The 21,379-nt window shown below is 45.3% G+C and overlaps 1 protein-coding gene across 1 annotated transcript in view; it reads left to right on the forward strand.

Moving 5' to 3' along the window:
- The window catches only part of Ipo5 (importin 5), a 39,442-nt gene extending 21,378 nt beyond the window's left edge, over positions 1-18,064 (forward strand). Inside the window, exons 10-25 of the mRNA XM_075948969.1 lie at positions 1,025-1,131; positions 3,436-3,560; positions 3,652-3,741; positions 3,811-3,984; positions 5,377-5,595; positions 6,841-6,924; positions 8,929-9,183; positions 9,511-9,607; positions 11,620-11,792; positions 12,464-12,575; positions 12,660-12,715; positions 13,528-13,650; positions 14,589-14,808; positions 15,230-15,458; positions 16,991-17,132; positions 17,919-18,064. Of these exons, the coding sequence (XP_075805084.1) occupies positions 1,025-1,131; positions 3,436-3,560; positions 3,652-3,741; positions 3,811-3,984; positions 5,377-5,595; positions 6,841-6,924; positions 8,929-9,183; positions 9,511-9,607; positions 11,620-11,792; positions 12,464-12,575; positions 12,660-12,715; positions 13,528-13,650; positions 14,589-14,808; positions 15,230-15,458; positions 16,991-17,132; positions 17,919-18,005 (2,293 nt within the window). The 3' untranslated portion in view covers positions 18,006-18,064. The remainder of the gene's footprint in view (positions 1-1,024; positions 1,132-3,435; positions 3,561-3,651; positions 3,742-3,810; positions 3,985-5,376; positions 5,596-6,840; positions 6,925-8,928; positions 9,184-9,510; positions 9,608-11,619; positions 11,793-12,463; positions 12,576-12,659; positions 12,716-13,527; positions 13,651-14,588; positions 14,809-15,229; positions 15,459-16,990; positions 17,133-17,918) is intronic.
- Positions 18,065-21,379: the final 3,315 nt, after the last annotated feature.

Raw genomic sequence — 21,379 nt, forward strand, 5'->3', positions numbered from 1 at the left:
ACTCACAGAGCTCCACCTGGGATTAATGGGTGCGCCCCCAACACCCGGCTCCATAAAATATTCTCTCTCTCTCTCTCTCTCTCTCTCTCTCCTCTCGTGTGTCTGTACAGAGACTTAGGTTTGAATTTGGCTAACTCTTTTAACTTAACCTGTTTTCTCTTTACCTACCCTTTGCCTTGGGGCTTTTTACTTTTTCTTCCATATATCTTAATTTCATTTCTTTTAGTGTTTGCTTCTAGCCCCAGGCATCACTCATTCTTTCCTCCTTTTCTTGTTCCTCATTTCCAAACCTAGATTTCTCCTGTTTATTCTCTGCCCACCAGCCTTGCCTAGCCCTCTACTGTGGCATGTTGGCCGTTCATGTGCCTTATGCAGGCAAGCTGAGATAAATGGCAACCCATCTTTACATAATTGAACAAATGCAGCATAAACAAAAGCATGACCTTACATCATTATACAAATGCATCATAAACAACTGTAACACACCTTTACCCAGCTAAAACAATATTCCACAGCACTTGCATGCACGTGTTGAAAATGTGTAGTGCCCCAGTCAGCACTTGAGCTTGTGGGAGGAGTGTCCCTGTGGTCTGTTAGTGGTGTGCATCCTGGGAATACCCAAGACCTCCGTGGAGCCCGAGTCTCTCTCCTGCTTAGTTGTTTGCCCTCTGCCGCAGGTGAGCCGAATGTGTTTTTAGGAAGAGAAACACGACTTTCCTCAGTTGCTTTTGCTTAAATCTTGAAAAATGAGCACTAAAAATAGACGGCTAGAGGTGCACAGGTCAGCGTCGGATGCCTACCTTGTGCACACAGTGCCTCAGCATCCATCCCCAATTTAGCACACAAAGTTTTTATTTACCTGAGTTTTGCCTTCGCTACCTAAAGGATTTTCTGCTCACAATTTTACATACAAAGGCTTAATTCTTCTCAGCTTTGGTCTGATAACATGTTTATAAGTATTGATTCTGTACTTTTTTGTGCTTATTCTATTGGTGTTGAACACATTGTTTTGCTGTGTGTTTAGCAATGCAGTTGCTGGTGAGAGTGCCTTGGACCGGATGGCCTGTGGACTTGGTGGAAAGCTTGTTTTGCCAATGATCAAGGAACACATTATGCAGATGCTTCAAAACCGTAAGCTCCGTGTGCTCAGATGATGCGTGGTGATGTTCCCTCTAAAGCTTAGACAGTCTCTGACAGTGTCTGTACTGTTGAGTTAATCTGCTTGTTCATGGAATGCTTAACCTAATTATATTCTACTGATGAGATTCTTCCCAGTCTAAAGCTAAAGAATATCTTTACAGGAGCTGGGAACCTGTTAGGAGCTCTTAAGTTCAGTGCCAAATTAAACTATATAATAAGACTGTCTCAAAGTTTACCTCTAGAATTAGTAACATAACACAGGGAGAGAAATTATAGATCCTAAAAAAAAAAAAAAAAAACCCTTAAAGCCGTTAAATGATGTGATCCTCAACCTCTCCCAACCTGTACTTTGATGAACTGAGTGTGTACATAGTGTACCTGCACATGCGCACTATTGTGTGTGGAGGTTCTCTCCATCATGTGTGCTCAGGTTATCAGGCCTGGCACCTTTGACTCACTTAGCCATCTGCTAGTTCCAACCCTAAACTGTTTTATTTAAGGAGTTAGGATCTAGCTGTGAATCCCTGGCTGGCCTGGAACTCAGATCTGCCTGTCTCTGCCTCCTGGGTGCTAGGATGAAAGGACACCTGACCACACTGTCACTATATTTAACCAAGTTGGATGTGGTAGCACACTCCTTATCTATTCATGGAAATAACTGTGTGTTTGAGTTAGGGTCTTACTGTGCACTCTTGACAAGCCTGGATCTTGCTAGTAGACCAGGCTGATTGACCTTGAATTTAGAGTAATCCCTCTGCCTCTGGAAGTAAAGGATTCAACACTAGGCCTTGCTAGAAATACTATTATTGTAAAGAATAACTTAATAAAGCAAAGGGAGAGTTGCAAAAATTACTGCATTTACGTGAATACTCTTAAATACTTTAGGTGAGTTCTCTTGTTCCTTACCATAGCTGTCTGGTCATCGGGTTTTACACATAATCTCTGGAATGTTGTATTTTGTTTCTCAAAGAAGAGCAAAAAGATATGGAAATAGGTTTGACCTTGTAAAACCACTTGAGAAAGAACTTAGGGGTTCTTTGGCACTGAACTATCCTCAGCATTGCTATAATCGTACTATTTATGTGTACAATTCTACAAAGAATTTGAAGCTACATAAGCCTGTATTGTATAATGTAATAAACAGGAGTGTTTAGAAATGGACCAGGGTGTATCTTAGGGTAGAAAGCACTTAGCATATGCAGCACTTACTGACCTAGTTATCCCGTGTGTTAAACTGTTGTACAGCTTCCCTGCCCTCCATTGCTCAATAGTTTTTAAAATTCAATTCCACTTACTTAGTTAAGTATCAAATGGCTAATTCTTTTTTGGGTGAATATGTGCCTCCTATGTAGGCACAAAGAGCACTTTAGTGGGAGTCTTTTCTTCCATCATGTGGGCTCAAGGAACCGAACTTAGGTCGATTGGGCTTGGTGGCAGGCCATTACCTGGTGAACCATCTTGTTGGACCGTCATTGTATCTTTGAGATAGGCCTTGGTATAGCTAAGGCTGGCTAATTAAATTCCTGATCCCATCTCTGCCTCTGGAAGGCTGGGGTTGAAGTTGTATACCACAGTGCCCAGCTACAATTCGTATTTAATAAACCCCAGAAACAAACATGCAGGTCCACTAAAATAAACAGTGCTGAGTTAATGTTCTGTTAACCAAAAAGCAGCTAGCCATTATTACTGCTAGAATACAATAAGATTTATCCAATAGCAATTTTTGGAGAAAGAGTATCTTTCCCCTTGGAGTCTCTTAGCTAGTAAACATGGCAGCTCGTTACATGGAAGTCCCAGTGTTTGCTGTTTACAGTGAATCTTGCAGGAAAAATTGTTTTTGCATTGTTTTGCATTTTTGTTTATTTGGTCACTGAGTTGGAACCCAGAGCCTCTGTCTGGTGTGTAAGCATTCTACCACTGAGAAAGCTGTAGCCCCACCCCAGGAGAAGTCAGACAGTAAGGTGGGTGCCATGGTATACCTGTCTTCCCAGCATTAGCTAGAGTGAGGTGGGATGGTGGCCAGTTCCAGGCTGACAGTGGCAGTAGGAAAGAGAAGCATCCAGTTAGGCCAAAGTCCCTTTCTCTGATTTATATATGTATGTGACATTGTTCTAAGGAGGCCCAGCCCTGCTTAGTCTCTGAAGACAAACAAGATGGGGCTCCTTCAGGGTGGTGTGGCCATAGGAAAGATTTTAATATCTTTTTCCAAGTACAAATAATTTTTTACACTTGTGTCTATCAGAATTAGAACGAGTGTCTAATTACTGTTGCTTTGTGTTTAATTCTTTTTCACAGCTGACTGGAAGTACCGGCATGCAGGATTGATGGCCTTATCTGCCATCGGAGAAGGATGCCATCAGCAAATGGAGGGAATTCTGAATGAGATCGTGAACTTTGTCTTGCTTTTTCTCCAGGATCCTGTAAGTACCAATAGTATTGCACAAACCTTGTTTTAGTTTCCTGTTGAAATTAAGTAATGTTGCCATTACTAACACGGGGATCATGTTCCAGCACCCAAGAGTCCGGTATGCAGCCTGCAACGCTGTGGGTCAGATGGCTACGGATTTTGCACCTGGTTTTCAAAAGAAATTCCATGAGAAGGTACGTAACAAGTCCTTAGCTACTCTTTAAAGGGAGGGCTCGCATCTCAAAACACTTTCCATTTTTTAGGTGATTGCAGCTTTGCTTCAAACCATGGAAGATCAAGGCAACCAAAGGGTGCAGGCCCATGCGGCGGCTGCTCTCATTAATTTCACTGAAGACTGTCCCAAATCGCTGCTCATCCCGTACTTGGATAACCTGGTGAAGCACCTGCATTCAATTATGGTCCTCAAACTTCAGGAGGTAAGTCTCCAGATCGTCAGAGCCTACCTAGATGGGTAAGACCCGAGACAGGGCTTCCAACAAGACCACGGGGCAGAGAGCTAGCGTTCGAGGAAGGCACTCCAGGGTGTTCTCCATGAAGTACTTTTGGTTTGGTAGAGGCATTGGTAAGTACTAAAGTTTAATCAATGTGTGAATTTGGGTTGGGGGGCAGAGAGAAAATGGTGACTAACCAGAGTGCCAGAAATGGCAAACATTTGGACCACAATGCCCTTTTTTTCTTATGATTTTGTTTGTTTTTGCGTCACTGAATCAAGTCCAGGATGGCCTCAAGTTAGCTTCTGTGGCCAACAATAATTTGTGGTCTTCATGCGCCTGCCTCACAATCTCTAGGATTATAGGAGTAGCCAGTTAGAGTGGCTGCAGCAACCTGAGAACAGCTGAGAGACGGCCTCGCGGCCTGCTGTTGGCTGTGAGGCAAGCTAGAAAAGATGGGCTGGAATGCCAGCACCTGGGAGACTAGAGCAAGAAAATGACCATTGACCCTGTCCTAAGAGAGAATGAATGCTAAGCATAGAAAATAACAGACTCCTTTGCTCTGTTGGGCTCAGCAGACCTGAACTCACTGTCACACAAGGTCACACAATTCAACTTTTGTACTTAGAATGGACCACCTGTGACACACCCACCATAGGCAGCAGCGTGCACGTGGGGCGACAGGTTAGAGAGCAGGTATGGGAAGAATCAAAGTCTCAGCAGCCTTAGCAGAGGAGCTTAAAAAAGGGCCTAAGCGTTCCGTGTCGGATCACAGTGAACAGATACAAAGATGGGAGAAAGATGAAGTCTCAGTGCTGATGAACAAAGCTGCTGCTAAAATCAGTAATAAATAGATCCAACATGGCTTTGGAAGTGGGTGTGGATAGAACTTGAGCGCGAAGATGAACGGCCTTCTCAGTCCCCAGGGGGCCCACGTGCTGGGCATATAAGGACTCTGCTGAAGAGTTAGTTAAGGAGTACTCGGAGGAGGACCGTGTTCAGAGGTACTGGGGGTGGCCTAGGAGAAAGACTGTTGCCATCGACAAGAGAAATAAAGAGACTCTCAAGACCTGCCGTAGAATATTGCCAGTAGACAGGGTGAGCTCTCTGGTTAGGTCTCTGGTGCAAGCAGAATGTCATTTTTTCTTCAAGAAAGAAACGTGGAGGAGGAAAAGCAAGCCTTCCCTGGAGGGATCAGAACAATAAGGAATGGGCCTGGTTCAGTCGCTGCAGCTCTAGGATAGGATGGTAGACACAGTAGGGCAGCACAACATAGAATACTTAACTCAGTGAGGGAAAGCTGGCTTCTGTCTGCGGCAGAGCAGAGCTGTGACCCCGACATCTGGAGTTGCTGAAGTGACTCGTGTCTTCCTGCAGCTGATCCAGAAAGGCACCAAGTTAGTCCTGGAGCAGGTTGTGACGTCCATCGCATCGGTTGCAGATACCGCAGAAGAGAAGTTTGTTCCCTACTATGACCTGTTCATGCCGTCCCTGAAGCACATCGTGGAGAACGCAGTCCAGAAGGAGCTGAGGCTCCTGAGGGGGAAGACGATCGAGTGTGTCAGCCTTATCGGCTTGGCCGTGGGGAAGGAGAAGGTGGGTGGTCTCTGTTAGATCAGCCTGGCCGTGGGGAAGGAGAAGGTGGGTGGTCTGTGTTGTTAGATTGGCTGGCAATGGTTCTCTCTGAATGCTGGATTGTTTTTGTTTGTTATTCTGTTAGGGATTCTTTCTTGTTTGATGGTTTATTTTTTAAGACAATTTCTCTGTATAGTACTGGCTATCCTGGCACTCTGTAAACCAGTCTGGCCTCAAACTCAGAGCTCCACCTGCATCTGCCTCCGAGTGCTGGGATTAAAGGTGTGCACCACCGTGGCCCAGCTCACTATTAAGGATTCTTGGCCTGTTCCCTTCCACAGTGCAGCCTGCGTCATGAGTTATTTAGAGGCCATACCCATATGCTTTGTTTCGTTTACACATGTGCTGAGAAACAAGCCAGTTGCTTGGTAGTCCAAAGTCAGCTACCATAAGACGGGAAGGCTGTGTGCACTTAACATGACCCGAGTACAGGCTGACCTGGGACCTGAGTGCTGGGTTCTGGGCGTGTCCACACCACGCCACCTCGTTGTCCTTCTCACTCACTGTGTTAACCATTCCAAAGCCCATAGCATTCCATTGTTTGTGTCTCATAGTCTGCATATCTGACTTTAAACACTGCGTGATTGATTACAGTGAAGATTGCCAAAGCTGTAGTCAAATAGAAATCATACAAAATCTTTATGCAGTGGCTTCTATAAAGCGATCTAAAATTTTCTCCCTAGATTTGAATTAAATTTTACTTCTTAAAATAACATTATCTGTAAATTAAATTTTAATGCCATTAGAATTTTCTTGCTTGAAGTAATTCTTTCTTAGAAAGAACATTATGCTAGTTATATAATACAGATAAGAATTTTTCTGAATAATTTTATCTGCAAAACTAATCTAAAAGGAACATACAGATTTTTTTAAAAATTAATCTTTATTTTTTGGGGTGGATGGGGGAATATCACAACATGCATATGAAGGTCAGAGGCAAAACTTTTGGGGTCAGTGTTCTCCTTCCATCCTGTGGACTCTTGAGGACTGAACTCAGGTTGTCGGGCTTGGCTGCAAGCTTCTACAGAACCATCTTGCTGGCCCTGAGTACAGGTTTGTTTGGTGTCTGTGGTTTTAGGGAGTATAGGGGGCAACAGTTACTGCTTTGCCTTTCTATTATTATAGAAGAAGCAAAACTGAGTGGCAAGAATAAGTGTGTCTCTGGCATATGCATTGATAACACGGATGTTTTCCCTCGTATTCTAGTTCATGCAGGATGCTTCAGATGTGATGCAGCTCTTGCTGAAGACCCAGACAGACTTCAGTGACATGGAAGACGACGACCCTCAGGTGAGCAGGGCACTGAATGCCTCATACGGTGTGTGGTGGTTGGTTGGTTGGTTGGTTTTGTGTTTGTGTGTTTTGTGTTACGTATTTTGTCTGTACGTATGCATGCCTGTTGAAGGTTGTGAGTCAAAAAAATTAATCTTTATTTTTTGGGGTGGATGGGGGAATATCACAACATGCATATGAAGGTCAGAGGCAAAACTTTTGGGGTCAGTGTTCTCCTTCCATCCTGTGGACTCTTGAGGACTGAACTCAGGTTGTCGGGCTTGGCTGCAAGCTTCTACAGAACCATCTTGCTGGCCCTGAGTACAGGTTTGTTTGGTGTCTGTGGTTTTAGGGAGTGGGTGCTGAGAATTGAACCCAGGTCTTCTGCAAGAACAACAAGTGCTCTTAACCACTGAGCCCTATTTCCAGCCCAATTATTTGTAATTTTTAAATGAGTGACAGCTTCATACAGACGCTCTTAATTTAGTCTCTGGTCCCAAAGACACTGCCACAGCCTGTTCTGGAGCCAGGCTTCTCCGTCCTTTGTTGGTTGCTCCTGATTTCTCTGATTCTCGGGTTTGTTGCTTTTGATTGTGCTGTAGATTCTCCTGCAGACTTAGGACTCAGATCTTTCTCAACTACCTCACTGAAATTTTTCTGTTGGGTGTCTCTTGGCCATTTGCCATTGACTTATTCCCCTTGTTGAAAGAGGCACGAAAACCCAGCAGTCTCAGCCCTCGGTGCGCACGTGACCGCTCTCCACACCCATGTGAGCAGGTGTATATTCACACACCTGTGTGCACACTCCTGGTTGAGTCACTTTGGAAAGCTTTCTTGTGTGTTTCTCAGTGGTCCTTACATTACCATAGTGGCATGACTAGTGTTTATCCTAGTTGTGATGACGCTGACAGCGTCTATCTGATGTGGCACTGAATGACCTACACTGGCTTCCTTGACTGGAGAGCACCATGTGCAAAGGCACAGCACCCCTCTTCCTTTCTTCACTGAGTGGGAGCCTGCAGATACATAGTAGACAGCTCAGGGACTATGAGGAGCTGAGGAAGGTGTAAGGACCGTGGCTGTGCGTTTCTTACTGGAATTGTGGAGTGCGGATGGGCTTGACAGTGAACACTAGTTCATTTCATTTCTACCTCCGGCAGAGTGGTTGTCATTCAAGAAAACAAATGACAGCCTGCTAGATTACGGTAGCCTCGAGGATGTGGAGAGTTGGGAGTCCTTCCTCATCCATCTTGGGAATGGTAAATGGTGTGGCCACTATGGAAATAAGCGTGAAGGTTTCTGAAAAGACTAAGCTTGGGCAGGCAGTAGTCGCACACTAATCCCAGCACTCAGGAGGCAGAGACAAGCAGACCTCTGAGTTCCAGGACAGCCAAGCCAGGACTGAACAGAGAAAGTCTGTCTGAAAATCTGTCATGGTCACCCATGCCCTGACTTTAATCCCAGCACAGGGAGGCAGGGCAGACTAGTCTACATAAAGGGTTCCAGGGAAGCCAGGGCTACCCAGTGAGACCTTGTCTCAAAAAGAGAAGGAAAAAAAATAGCGCCGCTATATTGCTGTATGACCTGACCTACCTATATGCTCCTCCTGGGCATATACCCAAAGGACTTCATGTCATAGATAATTCATACATCCATGTTTACCATATCTCTAGTAACAGTAGCAAGGAGAAACAGAACCAGCCTGGCTGTGCGTCAGCATCCCAGTGGGTGATGACCATGAGTGCCAAACAGGATTTTACTAAGTTGGGAAGCGATGACAGGAATGGAGGGTACACTGTTGGTAAAAGGGTACAGGCGGCAGGCCTGGGGGAAGTGAAGGGCCACCACTGGACAGCATGAAGATGACGTAATGAAACCTGTTCCTTATGCTGGTGTTAAACATGGGGTGGTGTGTTGGGTTTCAGTAGGATGTCCATGAGTCCGTGTTTCCTCAAGATGGAAAAACAGCTCTAGCTGTCTTAGTTACCATTGCCTTACAGCCTGTTTGGAATTTCCTCCCAGATCTCTTACATGATCTCCGCATGGGCCAGAATGTGCAAAATCCTTGGGAAAGAGTTCCAGCAGTACCTTCCCGTGGTCATGGGGCCGCTGATGAAGACCGCTTCGATTAAGCCGGAAGTAGCCCTTCTCGACACCCAGGACATGGAGAATATGAGTGATGATGATGGGTGGGAATTTGTGAACCTCGGAGATCAGCAGAGTTTTGGTATTAAAACTGCAGGACTAGAAGAAAAGTCAACTGCTTGCCAGATGTTGGTATGATACTGTAATCTTCACTAAGGTCTTTTCTTTCCACCATACAATCTAAGAGGACCTCAGTCATTAGCCTTGCATAGCAAGTGCTTGCACCCAGAGCCATCCCCATGTTTGGGAATGAAGGAATTTTGTGGATTTTGTCTATTTTGGGCAATTCTATAGTACATGGCTGAGAATATCACTGGAATAAATTAACAGTAATGTGCTTATGGTATTAAAAGAAAAGCTAAGCTAGTCTGGTTTCAGTTGTGTAAAACAACATGGTCAGAGGATCAGTGTTATCCTTTTGAAACCCTATAACAGGGGCCTTGATTTCTTCTTTTCCAGGTTTGCTATGCTAAGGAGTTAAAGGAAGGTTTTGTGGAGTACACTGAACAGGTTGTCAAACTGATGGTCCCTCTGCTCAAGTTTTACTTCCACGATGATATCCTTCATCCTACATGTAGTAGGGCTGTAGTGTTGAGTGTAAAGAGTCTGGATGTAGTAGGGCTGTAGTGTTGAGTGTGAAGAGTCTGGATGTAGTAGGCTGTAGTGTTGAGTGTAAAGAGTCTGGATGTCATAGGCTGTAGTGTTGAGTGTAAAGAGTCTGGATGTCATAGGCTGTAGTGTTGAGTGTAAAGAGTCTGGATGTAGTAGGCTGTAGTGTTGAGTGTAAAGAGTCTGGATGTCATAGGCTGTAGTGTTGAGTGTAAAGAGTCTGGATGTAGTAGGCTGTAGTGTTGAGTGTAAAGAGTCTGGATGTCATAGGCTGTAGTGTTGAGTGTAGAGAGTCTGGATGTCATAGGCTGTAGTGTTGAGTGTAAAGAGTCTGGATGTAGTAGGCTGTAGTGTTGAGTGTAAAGAGTCTGGATGTCATAGGCTGTAGTGTTGAGTGTAAAGAGTCTGGATGTAGTAGGCTGTAGTGTTGAGTGTGAAGCCCGTGTGGATGTCATAGGCTGTGGTGCTGTGACCTGAACTGCGATCTCATCACTGCTCCTTTGCTGTAGTCAGCTCTCTGCTTCTGCCCTCCATGTGCCTCCATTTCTTTCACCTTTTACCAAAGGCATGAAAGACAGAGTCAGCTTCCCGTGACCTTTATGAGAACTGCACCAACTGACATTTTATGAGCAGATGTCCACAGTACTTGTTGGATACCTCCTGGTGTATCTGAGAGACTCCTATCACACTAATGTGGGTAACACTGCTGAGGGCTTCTTGGTAAATGTGCAATAGATGTCTTCATCCTTGAGTTCCTGATAGATTAATTAATGCATAAAGTAGGTAAAAGAAAACCACACCAACCCGAAAGCCCTTTTTCTATCTGGTGTCCTCCACAGAGTGGTGTGCCAGCAGGTCCCTGTCATTCATGCAGAGGAGGAAGTAGTCACCCTTATGATATTAGTGTGGGTGCTTCTGTGCACTGCGTGTGTGCTTATCCAGAAGAGGCCAGACGGTGGCATCAGATCCCCTAGAACTGGAGTTAACAGATGGTTGTGAGCCTCCATGTGGGCGCTGAGAGTCAAACCTGGAGGTTCTGAAGGCCAGTGCTCTGAACCACTTAGACATCCAGCTTAGATAAGCTGGGCTTGCCCCCAGTCTCTGCTAACGTGTTCCTTAGCATGTAAGAGGTCCCTTGGTGGTGTAGAATTTTTTTAAAAACTTATTTGTTTTATATTTAAAATTGAATGAATGTGGCCATGTGTTCTGGTGCCTGGGGAGGTCAGAAGAAGACATTAGATTCCCTAGAGCTGGAGTTAGGGATGGTTATGAATCGTCATGTGAATTTGGGGCACTGAACCCCAGTCCTCTGTAAAAGTAACAAATACTTTAATCAACTGAGCTATCTCTCCAGCTTTTAGGAGATTGCTTTTAGGAGGGGGTTACCAGGGCTTTTTATTTTATAAATGATAATAGAAAAGTGTGCTTCTGTTGAAATCAGGGTGATCTGTGTAGGAGTCCTTAGTAGTTCTTAGGAAAGCTGCAGATTTCATTGCATGCTGTACAGAGAAGCAGTGAGAGGACCCTCACTCCGTTAGCAGACAGACTACAGTGGACACAGGGCAGTGAGAGGACCCTCACTCCGTTAGCAGACAGACCACAGTGGACACAGGGCAGTGAGAGGACCCTCACTCCGTTAGCAGACAGACTACAGTGGACACAGGGCAGTGAGAGGACCCTCACTCCGTTAGCAGACAGACTACAGTGGACACAGCAGTGAGAGGACCCTCACTCCGTTAGCAGACAGACCACAGTGGACACAGAGCAGTGAGAGGACCCTCACTCCGTTAGCAGACAGACCACAGTGGACACAGGTTGGGGAGCCTGGGCTGTTTTGTGCCCACTCCACATTAACACCGACATCCAGCTTAGATAAGCCGGGCTTGCCCCCAGTCTCTGCTAACGTGTTCCTTAGCATGTAAGAGGTCCCTTGGTGGTGTAGTTCCTTAACGACAGAACGGGTCCGAGTGGCAGCCGCGGAGTCTATGCCCCTTCTGCTGGAGTGTGCGCGAGTCCGGGGTCCCGAGTACCTCACGCAGATGTGGCACTTCATGTGCGATGCGCTCATCAAAGCTATTGGCACGGAGCCTGACTCAGATGTGCTCTCAGAGATCATGCACTCGTTCGCGAAGGTGAGTGTTTTCTCGGCGTGTCTGTCTCCCTCCACTTTATAAGGCATGTTTGTGTAATTCTCTGCTGAGCAGATTAGGGGCGTTAAAGGGGTTTTCCATATATTAGACAGCAATCATTTTTTGCTGAAAATGTTGAAGTTTTTTGTTCTGAAATATTTTTGCTGTTTAGGAAGTAAGCTTTTGAGAAATAGGGAGACCAGACAGGGAGGACTGTAACAGGTGGAGGAGAGGTGGACTTTGTGGAATCACACTGGGAGCACGGTTATGGGGGGAGGTGGACTTTGTCATCACACTGGGAGTACGGTTACAGGGGGAGGAGAGATGAGTTACACAGGGGACTTTAAATCATTCTTGGACAGTTGTAACTTCCGTCACTTCAAGCAGTTGGTGTACATTCCAGGATCACAGAAGAAAGGCTGATGCTTCTAACTGCCAGTGTTGTGCCTTTTTGTGTAGGTCCTGTGAAGGCCTAAGTCCTCTCCCCCTTTCATCTATCAGTACCAGAAGTGTATGGGTGTGATAGGAGGTGATGGTGTCTCTTGGCTTTGACCCCTCAGCATGACACGAGTCCTGTTGGAAGTCCCTGCTGAAGTGTGCACCGAGTCATTGGTCCTAGTCTCGGGGTGACGTTGTTACAATTTCTCACACCTCGGGTGTTTTCTTTCCCTCAGTGCATAGAAGTCATGGGAGACGGATGTCTGAACAACGAGCACTTTGAGGAGCTGGGAGGTATATTGAAAGCCAAACTTGAAGAACATTTCAAAAATCAAGAATTGCGGCAAGGTAAATTTTCAGTACTTTTCATTTCTGAGCAAAGTACTGGCCTCAATGTGATCGCTTAAAAACGTGTGTTTGGGTATGTTTTAGTTAAAAGACAAGATGAAGACTATGATGAGCAGGTTGAGGAGTCACTACAGGATGAGGTAATTCTTCCTTCAGAACCTCGGTTGTGGCCATTTGCATCTTACATATTTTTAAATGCTTCAGTTTCTTGTTCATCTTCCCTATTCTGATAGAATCTGGTGTTTTGAGCAGAAGAATCTGGTGTTTATTAAACAAGTCTTTTGAAATGAACTTTTTCCCCCAGTATCTCACACATCAAATGCCATGGGTTAAAAGCTGTTGTTTGCGAATGCCATTTGTGGTTAATGGTGTTTTTCCATGTTCACTGGTGTCCAGAGTGCCTGGTGACTGACCGAGGCTCAGTGCTCTGTGGGCAAGCATTCTACCCCCAGGTGGCTGATAGCCCCTAAAGTTTTGTTGCCCAGATTGGAGTTTGCCTCCCAAGTATTTGGGATCAGAAGGCTACCTCACTAGCGGGCTCGGCTGTGGCTTTCTTTACCATGTTTCTCAGTTATCTCCTCCATCCTAATCTGTTAAGATGGGGGGCAGAGACAGCCCTCGAGAGTGCGTGCGTGCGTGTGTGTGTGTATGTGTGTGTGTGCCTCCAGTGCGTAGATCTGCATTGCCCTGTCCCTGTGTCCCCACCATCACACCCCAAAATAAGGTGACATTCTTCTAAAAGTAAGTCAGGCCAAGGCCGCTCCAGCAAGCCCAGCCTTGCCTTCTCAATGCCTCCTTTCCAGGCAGCGGCCTGGAGTCAGACCGCGGGTCCCTTCGGCCCCAGGTTCTCAGGGGTCTTAAAGGGAAGATGGTCATTTCCTGGGTTTGTAGGTTTACTGCTGCTCACGGAGATGGTTTCTAACCATGTGCCTGTGTTCTGCCTCTGTTTTAGGATGATAATGATGTCTATATTCTGACCAAAGTGTCAGATATTTTACACTCAATATTCAGCAGCTACAAAGAAAAGGTGTTGCCATGGTTTGAACAGCTGCTTCCATTGATTGTCAACCTGATTGTAAGTGTTAACCTGGAACTCTGATTGCTGTGTGTAATGACGTCGTTCTTGCACTCGCATCATACTTTGTTAACTCTCTGTGGTGCATTGCCCTCTGTGTCTGTCTTCCTGCAACAATGGCGTTACTGTCACGGTCTGCAGTAGTGACCGTGGCTGATAATTTATCTACTTGACATTTAAGTACCTTACAGACATTACATTTTGGAACACTTTGAGATTAACAGAGTAAACACAAGTAGATTTCACCTACGTCCGCTCCCGCACAGGCACAGCTTCCTGTCCCCCGGTAGCTACAGTCGGATGGTAGGGTGTAGAGTGCAGGACTGTACACGCGCCTGGCAAGCACTCAGCTGCCAGGCTCTGTTGCCAGCCCCTCTTCCTCCTGCCTCCTACACAGACACACACACGCACATACATACACACACACACTGACACACACACACGCACATCACCTTGTCACTCTGTTCTGAGATAGTCTTGCTACATAGCCCAGACTGGTATGAAACTTGGGATCCTCTTGTTCCATCCTAAGTAGCTGGGTCTGCAGGCCTTTGCCACCAGGCCCAGTGGAGGGTCAGTAACTACTGGGCTAGAGTGATCTCTCGACCTAACCTCCTGGGTATCGGGGATTGCACGGTACTCTGTACTTGACTGCTCCCTCTACCCCACCTCTTTTCTTAGAAGTAAGTGTATGAGCACCTCTTCCCTGTCAGTTCCTCCTGCATACGTGGTCATAGGTGGGATTCTGTAACAAATCACACAAGTCTTGTATTGTGAAGTTACTTTAAATGTGTGTTCCCTTCTGATGTTGTCACTGTGAGAAGTTCCTATGTTTCCATTTCCTGTATTGGGTACAGTCTGTAAGCAGGTAGTTCATAGTGAATTGCTTACATCTATTGTACCAGTATTTAGTACTTAACAGGGAATCTCTCTTCTAGTGTCCACATAGACCATGGCCAGACAGACAGTGGGGATTGTGTATCTTCGATGATGTCATAGAACACTGTAGTCCAGCCTCATTTAAGTATGCAGAATATTTCTTAAGGCCAATGCTTCAGTATGTGTGTGACAACAGCCCAGAAGTCAGGCAAGCTGCGGCATATGGCCTTGGCGTCATGGCACAATATGGTGGAGACAACTACGGCCCTTTCTGTACAGGTATTGTGTTTCGCTTGTGTGTGTCATTCCAGCAGCCTTACTGTCACCACGCCAGTAAGCATTCTGTTGTGGTTGCTGCTTTATTCTCCTCCACCCATGCACCCCTATCTTGTTTTTTAATTCCTTTTGGATTTTATTCCCCCTCCCTCATCTATAACACGAACTGCTTCGTGCTTATTCTCATAGAGATGGGAACAAGAGCGAAGTAGAATCTAAATAAGCATGGGGTGGAGGCATAGGCCCTTGGGTGTCGGCAGTAACTGTGAGACTGCAGGCGTGTGCAGGCTCTCCGCTGTAGCTCTGCAGCTCCTGCCCGTGCTCGCTGTCCCTCCATCACAGCTCTGTCCAGTGAATCCAAGAGTGACTGTCCATCTGCGTCAGCGTGAGGTTTGGCTGATGTGTTTTTGTGTGTTTATTTTAGAAGCACTCCCCCTGCTTGTAAGAGTTATTCAGTCTGCAGATTCTAAGACCAAAGAAAACGTCAATGCTACAGAGAACTGCATCTCTGCGGTGGGGAAAATCATGAAGTTCAAGCCTGACTGTGTAAACGTTGAAGAAGTCTTACCACACTGGTTGTCTTGGCTTCCACTACACGAAGATAAAGAAGAAGCTGTCCAGACCTTCAGTTATCTGTGCGACCTGATTGAAAGGTACGCGAAAACCAGCTGGTTTTATCTCTTTCCTTGTCACTCAAACAAGGTGAACCTCACTCTTGGCCAGTCGGGGGTTATGTATATTTGAAGTAATGCTTGCTTGTAAGGCATGTTAGCCCCGTCACTCTTTAGCTCTTGTATAAAAATCTAACTTGGATAGCTGACAATGAGGACTACTGAGAACTCAAGAACAATGGCAATGGGTTTCTGATCCTACTGCACGTACTGGCTTTGTGGGAGCCTAGGCAGTTTGGATGCTCACCTTACTAGACCTGGATGGAGGTGGGAGTTCCTTGGACTTCCCACAGGGCAGGGAACCCTGATTGCTCTTTGGGCTGACAAGGGAGGGGGACTTAATTGGGGGATGGGGAGGGAAATGGGAGGCAGTGGCGGGGAAGAGACAGAAATCTTTAATAAATAAATAAATTTTAAAAAAATAAAAAATCTAACTTGGAGTTCTTTGTGGAATCATGTTAGCATTTATTATATTAGGAGAGTTACCATCAACTGTTTTGCTGCCCGCCACATTTACTGTGGAGCAAGAGTCAGTGGTAGCCAGGTATGGTAGTGCATAGAATTTCAGCACTGTGGAGCTTGAGGGGCCAAGAGGGCTAAAGTTCAAGGCTATCCTTGCCTACATAACAAGATCACCTGTCTCAAGAAGAAAATGGGGGCTAACAGATCTGCTCTAAGAGGAGTCCACCAGGCAGCCATTGGGATCTGGCCCTGAGCTGTGATGTCACTAATTCTGTTTTGTGCCCTGCGTATTTAACTGCAGCATCATAGTGGCCTTAGAAACGTCAGGATCGAAGAAATTCCTGGTGTCTTTCTTACTCCACAGCTTTTAACCATGACTTTTATCTTGGCTTTCACTGTTAATTATATGTTTAGTTATAGTGTATAGTTTATTCATTCATAAATCCAACAGAATTCCTGGAATTTTTTAGGGTATTCCTTCATGCCTACTTGATTCAGATTCATACTGTGTGTGTCCCTACCGAGGTGATGTCACCCTCAGACTGCACTGCCCTGGGTCTGAAGTAACAACTGCCAGTGGCTTCCATTCAGATCCCATTAAGCCTGCCTGAAGTTTATCCCTAGTTCACTCTTGAAACACACAAGTAAGCCCCTGAAGCTGTGGTGCATCAGAAAACAGACCCAGCAGACTTGCATCTTTGAATCAAAGTCTCACTAAGTTGCCCAGCCTGACCTTGGCAGTCCTACCCCTGAGTCTCCTCTTAGCTCGGTTTACAGACTTGAAACAAGACTGTCTGGGACTTGTTTGTTTTGTGTTTGACACAATGCAGATTGTTTTAATACTGAGCATTTAGTTCTTGTTTGACCCTAAAAAAGAATTCTGAAAGATGAGTGTTTTTTCCTGAGTTACATAGGAAGAGACTGCAGGCCTGCCGAGTCTACTAAACATTGGGCCGTTCGTTCTCTATGAACATGACTGTTGTGTGCCAAAGAACAGGGAAGTGAAGTGTGGTCGGGAATAATTCATCTTTTTTGTTTTTTGTTTTTGTCAGTAATCACCCAATTGTTCTTGGCCCAAACAATACCAATCTACCCAAAATATTCAGTATAATTGCGGAAGGAGAAATGCATGAGGCCATTAAACATGAAGACCCCTGTGCCAAGCGCCTGGCCAATGTAGTTCGCCAAGTACAGGTAAGCTGCTTTTGTTGAACTGGAAAAGGACAGGGGACAAGTAAATCACAATGTCAGGGGCTCTACTGGCTTTTAATAGACAGCAGGAACTTAGATTTAATGAGCTGTGGAGATTTGTTTTTAAATCAGAATCTCTGAAATGGGTTATTAACATGCCTGCCCATGTGTTCCACTGTCAGGTACCAGGAGCATATCAAGTCCTGGTGTTTAGAGATGGCTGTTACTCTCAGAATATCGATAAAGTTTAATAATGTGTCAGAACCAAAAAAAAAAAATGCTAGAAATGACTTACTTTGACTTCATGTAGTATATAGATTGATTTGATTTAAGGTGCCAGCTGATGGGATAGTTTTATTGATTTAGAAACAGAATTTTCTGTAAATAAAATGGACTTTGAAGAAATGAACAGATTTCTTAGTGGTTTTACGATAATATCAGACTAAGTAGTAGAGTCTAGGCATTGTTGGCAGTCTGTGTGTGCAGTTTATACTCAGAGTGATGACTGTCTGAATGTCTGTCCTTTACCCCTAGACTTCTGTGTGTGCAGTTTATACTCAGAGTGATGACTGTCTGAATGTCTGTCCTTTATCCCTAGACTTCTGTGTGTGCAGTTTATACTCAGAGTGATGACTGTCTGAATGTCTGTCCTTTACCCCTAGACTTCTGTGTGTGCAGTTTATACTCAGAGTGATGACTGTCTGAATGTCTGTCCTTTACCCCTAGACTTCTGTGTGTGCAGTTTATACTCAGAGTGATGACTGTCTGAATGTCTGTCCTTTACCCTAGACTTCTGGAGGATTGTGGACCGAGTGCATAGCACAGCTCAGTCCGGAGCAGCAGGCCGCCATACAGGAGCTCCTGAACTCTGCCTGACGGCCTTAACACCACCTGCCAGAAAACTAACTCCAAATAAACGTTTACCCTTTTGTTTAGGTTTCTTTGTTTTGTTTTTGAGCAAGAGAGCAGTAGTGTTGTGTGTAGGCCATTCTTCCGGTGCCGCAGGAAAAGCAGCCCTGTGTGCAGAGTGAACTGCCGTGGATCGTATCTGACCCACAGAAGAGGTCCCTGTAAGCCCCACAGTAGCACTGCAGGGTATTTTTCTATTGCTGTGCCCACCGTGTGAAGGGACAGAGGAGACGATTACTTTTTCTCGGTAGACCTACACCTACAGAAATGTAAGGAGATCGACTTTCAGATCAGTTAATCCACATAGATGTGTGCTAAAGAGACTGGGAGACAACCTAGTGTTCATTGTATATTGGAGTGAGAGTGTGGGGGACAGTAAGAAGCCTTTGCCCGTCAACCGGCTGAGAACAAGTGGTGACCAGCTGTCACTGATGTCACTGCTGGTTCCTCCCCAAAGGCTCATGCAGTGACCAGGTGTGGAGCCTGCCCCACGTCCGGCCCTTGAATGTGAAGTACCGTTGGCATGTCTGCAGTAGTCTCGTTCACTCCTCAATAAACAGCATTGAAATACCAAGAGGCTTGTGTAAAACTTCAGTACTGTCTGTCTTTGATTTCTTTCATGTTTTAATATAAGAGGGATCTGATATTTTTTTAAGGTGATAGTTCTGGCCCTGAATGTTTTACCTCCACATTTTCTCTCTGCATCGCAGCCTTGAGAGTGTTTGTCCTCACCGTCTCCACCTTTATTTAAAGCTCAGTTACGACGCCACTATTCTGTTCAAGTTCTCAAATTCAATCAGCTTTTAAAACTAGAATTGTTCTGATAGATCAAAAAGATTTCGGCTTAGTGTTTTCATTGCAGAATGTAATTGCTTTAGAGGAACACACAGCATTTGAATTTTTAATTTTACAAGTATTATGGCTAAAATTATTTACTGAAAATTTCAGTAAAATGTGTGAAATTTTTTCCTTTATGTATTAATCTCAGAACAGTAAGTGACTAGCTGTTGTTTCTTTAAATAATTTTCTAAGGGATCTTAATAGATTTCTGTGGAAACCTCAGTGTTAACATTTTCATAGTTTGTACTAAAATTAACTGTGATACAAAAATGAGTTTTATGCATAAATCAGAATTTAAAATTAAACATTTCTTTCTTTAAATGATTTGCATTACTTCATTAAAACAAAATTTGGAATGAAATGGAAGATAATGGATTCTATGTATGGTTAGCACGTGTCCTTAGGATATATGTTCAGCCTCTAACCACCACATGGTCAGTCAGGATGCTTCCAGATCTGGAAATATGTCAGTGACTTTGGCAGCAATCAGTGCTTTTGTCTGGTGCATTGGGCCTCATGGCAGAGGGACAATGCAGCAGCTCTGTACTCCAGTCTGAAGCAGCACCCGGTGCCCGTACTTTCAGAAAAGGGACTCATGAAAAACTGGCCACCTGCCAAGTTGAGGTGGTAGTGAGGTCAGGGGTGTTTGGGGAGAGTTAGTGAACTCGCTGGGTAAGTACTTGTGACAACAAGCTCCTCCCCATTAAAGTAAGCAATAGCAAGGCCCACGAGCCCTGAGAAGTACATTGGCAGCACACGTGCTGCACCACCAACTTAAGACGCCCCAGGAACTTAAGTTCTTTATTGTAGCGAGCTGCATGGTGTCACACCTGATGGAGATGTATAATCAACTCCTGAGATGGCTAAGGCCTGACCTATCAGCTGCCTGCATATGCGTGAGCCTATGGACAGTGCCCACCTGGCAGTTCGGGGTTGGCAGCCCATGCCTACTTAAGGGCTGGGAGAGGGTTTGCCCAGAGAGAGAGGTCAAAGAGAGAGAGGAGAAGGAGATGAATTGCTGTGAATAAAGTCCTGAAAACTGCTGCAAAAAGAGCTCCGGTGGTCGCGTCATCCTTGCGGGTCGAGGGTGGCCGTGACACTATACTGTCTGGATACGCACTTGGACTATGAGAATCAGCGGTTTCCCTGTCTGGACCACTTTAAGTGGCCTTGCATGCCAGTGAGTGATACATTCTATGAATTCAAACTTTTAGAGGGAGGAAGCTTATGCCCCCCCCCCCTTTCTGGAAATTTTGTAACAGCACACACAGTATAACTCACTTGAGTATTTTTAATGCTCTCAGTGGTAACTGGATGGATTACGTGAGTCACCATCACCACTCAGGTTGCAGCGAAATAAATTGGGGGGGGGCACTCTAGATCTAATGACCTATTTATCTTACAGGATTATCCATTTGAAGTTACAAGTAGATTATTCAAAAGGCCGAGTAGCCACCTAAATGTTTTCTCAATTAGCCCTGCCACATCTACCTAGATTATTCCGGTAGTTTCCTCTTCTCTTGACAGGGTTAGTTTGCCTTGCGTGTCTGGGTCCCATTTGCGTGCAAGTCCTGAGGAGGCCAGAAGAGGGCGTCAGATCGCAGGAACTGGAGATGGTCGTGAACTCCAGGTGGTTGCTGGGGACTAAATTCCAGTCCTCTGTAGGAGCAATACAACTGCTGAGCCATCTCAAGCTCCTACTAGATCTTTGTTTTGTTTTTTAATTAAATGTATTAATATGCATGTTCTGTGGTTCGTATGGAGGTCAGGATAAGTTGCTAGAGTTTTTTTTTTTTAGTTATTCTAGTACATGTATTAGTATGCATGTTGTATGGAAAGCAGAGGGCAAGTTGCTAGAGCTGGTTCTCTGCTCTCACTGTGTAAGTTCTAGGCTCAAGTTCAGGCTGTCACACTTGGCAGCAGGCACCTTTACCCACGTGGCTCAGCCGGCTTAGTGCTTGTCTAGCGTGCCTGAATCCTGGCTTCAGTCCCCAGCGTCTTGTAAACTAGCATATTACCACATGCCTGCAGTCGGAAGACAGGAGGATCAGAAATTTAAGACCATCCTTGGCTACATAGCAGATTGGAAGGTAGCCTGGGCTACATGAGATCCTGCCTCCATACTCAAAAGGAGGAGGGCTGGCACCACAGTCTAGCAAGTGTGGAGCCCTGGGTTTGGTCTTCGGGAACAGGAAGAGGTGAAACTTCCTGAGCAGGTGTGGCCCAAGTGAAAGGGTCAGTGCCACAGATGTCCTTCCTGCTGGGTATTTCAGCGGTGGCACGTGAAAGACCCTGGGTGTATTCCCAGTGATGGTAAAATACAGACCATCAGTAGTCTCTGTGAACTGTTTATCCTGGGGAAAGGTTGCCACAACAAATACAGCAAAAGCCAGATGCTTGCATTGTTATAAATGGCTGAAGATAATGACGATGAGCCAGGAAAAAATGGAAATTAACTGAGGGGAGAAGCTCTAAGGAGCAGTGCCTGACTGGACTGCGAG

This window comes from Microtus pennsylvanicus, chromosome 15 (genome assembly GCF_037038515.1).
Source record: "Microtus pennsylvanicus isolate mMicPen1 chromosome 15, mMicPen1.hap1, whole genome shotgun sequence".
Taxonomy (NCBI): Eukaryota; Metazoa; Chordata; class Mammalia; order Rodentia; family Cricetidae; genus Microtus; species Microtus pennsylvanicus.